This window comes from Montipora capricornis, chromosome 14, assembly GCF_036669925.1.
Source record: "Montipora capricornis isolate CH-2021 chromosome 14, ASM3666992v2, whole genome shotgun sequence".
NCBI classification, from domain to species: Eukaryota; Metazoa; Cnidaria; class Anthozoa; order Scleractinia; family Acroporidae; genus Montipora; species Montipora capricornis.
Window position 1 is genome coordinate 25189082 of NC_090896.1, and position 5000 is coordinate 25194081.

At 39.6% G+C, this 5000-nt stretch overlaps 1 protein-coding gene across 1 annotated transcript; it reads left to right on the top strand.

Moving 5' to 3' along the window:
- The first annotated feature begins 854 nt into the window (after positions 1 to 854).
- Positions 855 to 1895, top strand: LOC138031771 (QRFP-like peptide receptor). Its single transcript, XM_068879394.1, has one exon. The coding sequence runs from the start codon at positions 855 to 857 to the stop codon at positions 1893 to 1895; it is 1041 nt and encodes a 346-aa protein (XP_068735495.1).
- The last annotated feature ends 3105 nt before the right edge of the window (positions 1896 to 5000 follow it).

Here is a 5000-nt window from a genome sequence, read left to right on the forward strand (position 1 = left end):
GCTGAAACTTTTTTTTTTCAGGTTCGAGAAAATTGCCTTTCCTTGTTCAATACAAACTGTCAACTGCTATAGTTTTTCATTTAAGTTTATTTGAACGAATACGATGATTCAGGCAATTTATTCCTTTCCTTTGTCTGTAATAGAACAATTTTAGGCGTTATTAATTTTGTGAAAAAAAATTTTTTTTTTTTCATTTTTTCCCTCTTTGCTTTTGTGGTATATCTTTAACGCCCATTATACTTTTTATGCAAGCCATTCCTAGTAAATAAGAAGCCAGTGTAGTAACTCGACGTACACACATTTAAATACGTGCCTCTTTGTAAACTGCTGTCTTAAAGTCGGTCAAATTTGACAAGAGACAATTTCAAATGTTTTGTGACATCCGTCACTTAAATTGGCGAAAGTAGGAACAAAGGAGATGAAATGAAACTTTAGTCAAATGAGATTGTTAAATGCAGCTTACAAGCAAGGTCTCCCTGATAATTACCATTGCGATTTACCAACTCAATCAATCTGTTTAATGAAGATCTCCCACAGAGTTCTACAAAATTTGTATTCTGACCGTTGAGGAGCTGAGAATCTTCTTATTGAACGAGAAGGAAAAAGTCGGCCAAATGACAAGGTCACGTGACATAGCAAGCAAATATTCGCTCAATTTGAGTTTCAAAAGTCAGTTGTGAAAGAGAAGGAGTATAGAGAGGATGTATGACGGTTATTAACTCGTCAGTTTGGTTCTGGTTAGACGCTGGATCTCGAAGTTGAAAATCGAAGAAGTTACAAAAAAAAAAAAAAGCAAAACAAAACATTAAATTGATCTCTTCGCGACGTTTCTACACGGGCTCAAAACGGAAATCATGTCGGTTAACGAAACGGATTTGAACAGTTTTCGAGACTTTAAAAAGTATACGATCGAGCGAGTAGACGTGGTTTTTGCTGTTTTGTATTCGTTGCTGTTGATTGTCGGGTTCACAGGAAACTGTCTCGTTATAACTGTGGTTCGCAAAACAAAAAGTATGCACACGACCACAAATATTCTTCTCGTCAACTTAGCTGTCAGCGATATTGTCATTCTACTTTGGTGCCCAAGAACCTACAGCTTTGTTTTTTACCCCATACATCCTTCAGGAAAAACTGGCGATTATATTTGCAAAATGTTCACAGGCAATGCTATCATAACTGTGGCAATAGCCAGCTCTGTCCTAACACTCTCCGTTCTGGCCATAGAACGCTACCACGCACTGATGAAGCCCATGAGGACGGAACTTCGACTAACCATTGAACATGTTAAATACGTTGTCTTCTTTATTTGGATCGGAGCGATCTCAATAAGCTTTCCGAATTTTTCAGAAAGCAAGTACAGTCAACGATATGGAAGGTGCGTATGTCCATTCAGTTTGGAGTATGCTTCTTTACTTCGCACTCATGTTATTTGTACTGTTGTATTTTGGGGTTTCGTACCGTTTGTCGTTTTTGCGTACTGTTATTTCCAGATCATCCAAGGGTTGTTTTTAGGCCACACTGTCTGTGCGGAGGCGCCGTCGGGCAATGGAGATGATCGTACCAAACAGTGGCTAGCTAAACTCTTAATAAGCGTAACAGTTGCGTTTTACGTTTGTTTTATTCCATACTGCGCCTTTATTCTATACATCGCGCTGGAAGACCACCGCAAACTTATCTCTAACCAGGAAACGCTGTCTCTTCTCTTTCGTGTGTTTGAGTTTTTCATGTACTGCAGTTCCTGCTTAAACCCAGTTTTTTACGCGTTCCGCAGCTCAAATTACCGGGATGGTTTCAAGGCAGTTTTCACCAAACACACTGCCATCCCCTCCAGTAGATTCGCATCTGTACATGTTGTGCGCAACCGCGACAATCCTGAATCTGGATTAGATGTTTAAGACTTGCGAAGTATTTACCAGCGAATTCGAAGTTAGTTTGTTTCATTTGAAGGTATGATCATGCATGACAGCCTCTTCAACAAAAAAAGACACGAAGGATTTTTTAGATTGGTCAATATTTCCTGCCCACGTACCCGCACAAAAGAAGAACTTCAATTGTAAAGCACCTAGAGCTTATTTGCCTTCCAACCGATACACAGGAAAAAGGCATAATTTTGTTTATTATTGGGTATTTGAGAGAATGTTTAACACATATTAAATGAAAGGTGTTACAATTGAACCCACTGGGAACTTGGAAAAATCCGAGCCCCAGATGGGATTCGAACCCGCGATTCATGGGTTCGAATCCCATCTGGGGCTCGGATTTTTCCGAGTTCCCAGTGGGTTCAATTGTAACACTTTTCATTTAATATGTATTGGGTATTTAAAAGTTTTTTGCTTTTTCTTTTCTTTTTCTGTTTTTAATTTCGTATCACGGTAGGTCATTAAATTGTACAAATTTATGTGTAAAGAAGGTTTTAGTTTGCATTTAGTGGGCTAACATCACTGGCACCGAGATTTCTTTATCAACGGTGATGAATTTATGTAACTTTCTACTTTCTATGTTTCAATCCGGCTTCAGTTGAGTTTGACTGTGAAAACGTTCAACATAAATCATGATAGTGACAAATTATTAATATTCCTTCCCCAATATATTTAATCAGTGAAACTAAAGTAGGCTGGCATTTGAAGCTTTCAATTAAAGCGGAAGGAAAAATCGTAGAAGGCGTTTATCATCCAACAGGCATTTCAATTATATAGTTCTTCATCGGACTCCTGCATCAACGCTTCTTGCCTTATTGTACGTTTGACAACAATTTCAATTGCTGGGTTTAGTTCAGAGCGATAGTGTCTTAAGCAAAGAGCCTAACAAAAAATACTGGATATTTTAAACTCCACGATGTTACTAAAGGTGTATGCACGATTTTGTCAATAGCCAGTAGAGCAGGCGTTTTTTGGCAGGCGGACGCTTGTTCAAGGTCTAAAGCTCGTAATGGGCCGCCATTTTGAAAGCACACAGCCGGTAGAGGATTGAGACGTTCATACTGTCCACCTCTCATTGAGTGCAGTTTTTTTGACTGGCCTCAGGCCTCTGTTAGTCTTGCTATCCAAGATGTCGACCAATAGTTCTTACTAAAACAAGAGTACGCCTGCTTTGCAGGCTATAGTGTCTATAAATATGGGTTATTGACCAAGCGTGAGGTCAAGATGGCTGGATATTGGCCAAGTTCGTCTCGCTCCATAAACACGCAAAAAAAGAAAGAGGCCAATATCCAGCCATCTTGACAGAACAAGCTCGGTCAATAAAGGATTTATTATATGACTTAAAACACCAAAAAATGATCTTTGATCTTGCGGGAGCAAGCGACAAATCCCGTGTGGGCGAGATAGCTCCATCTTGCCCGTTCGGGTAACCAATCACAGCGCGGGATTTGGTTCATCTTGTCCGCTCACGGAGCTAGTCATGTAATAAATGTAAATAATACTCGCGTTAACGTTTGTTGTCCACTTAGAGATAGAAAAAATAATGCTGAGTGGGATTATGGGATCTAGGTTCTTATTCATGGATTGAAAATAGTGGGCTGGGAGAGGATTAGTCTTCAACCTTTGGTTTGAAGGAAACATGGGTAAATGGGACACTGACATGTCAAGATATTTTTAGGGAACTAGTTTAAAACACAGCGAATTTTAACGCTTATTACTAATAATTAGTATTTTGGATCAGATTAATATATTTCTTCTTAACTTTTAATTCACTAAAATTTAGGTGTCCCCAATTAGTTTACGTATATGTAAGCTAGATCTACCTGACATATTAATAAAGTTATTGATTGATTGATTGATTGATTGATTGATTGATTGATGGAAGTGAGGAAGTGAGGAAGTCTTTTGTGTAAGCTCGGAGGTGATGTAACCTGCCATCACAGATAATGTTTGCCTGACGTCTGTGTTCGCAGGGTAGAAATGGTGGTGTTGCGTGTGAATGGAACATAAGCCCTCAGAGGCACCGGCCGAGAAGAACGACCTCTGGGCAGTTTGGAAGCATTCGTAGTAGGGTCAATTTCTCTAATCGGCTATTTCTAGTATTTGAAATTTTTGAGATGGCACGGACGGAAGAACTATGATTGAAGAAGAAGTCTATGATTGAAGGACTTCCTTCTTCGTGGCGCCAACGGGAAAGAATTGCATTATATTCTATGAAGACGATAATGACATTGAAATTATATAGCAGGCTGACTTGTTTGGGACATCGAACGAGTGATTTGGCGGCGGAGCTTCCAGCGGGCGAGATGAATGGGGCCAGACTCGCTCCCTGGCGGCTCCACCTCCAAATTACTCCCTCGATGCCCCAAACAAGTCAGCCTGCTTGCAAGCAAACATTGATAAGGGTATATTTGTTCACGAGGGATTTGTTTGGGTGAGTTTCTGAGTTTTCTTCAAACTTTTCCAGTTCGCAACATGAAGGCTTAAAATCTGACTTTAAAGTGCAACTAAACTCAAATATTTTTTTGCCCCTAATATAAATCTCCCATCCAAAGCAAACATATGTCACCATTGTCACCCAGAATGTCGCTTTTTCTGTGCCGTGCAAGCTACGCAAACTTGGAAGAACAAGCAGTAATTTAATTGGACCCACGACCATGATGTGGGAGGCCTGGGTCTATTCTCTATTTTACGTCACAAACTGCTTTGCATTCCTGTTTCAAGGAAATTTTGTGGACCAAAATACTGCTAGTTTTGATAACTTTGCGCGTCTTGCCCGGCAGATAAAAGATGCCCGGAAGAGTTTGAGGTAAGAATGGCAAAACATGTTTACTTTTTGTGGGAAATTTAATATAGTAGACAAAAAATATTTGAGCCGTTTAGGTTAACTTTAAGTTTGTCAAAACTTCTGCAATCAGGCAGAAAGTTTATTCCATCGGCCCAGGCTGACAAAACGTTTCCTTGGAGCTAGAAGCTGAATTTGGAGGTATAACTGAATGCATCTTTAGAGCGATTTTCAATTGAGTATCGACAGTAATTAGCGAATTACTTTGGTTTATGATTACTTCACTCAGTGATTGG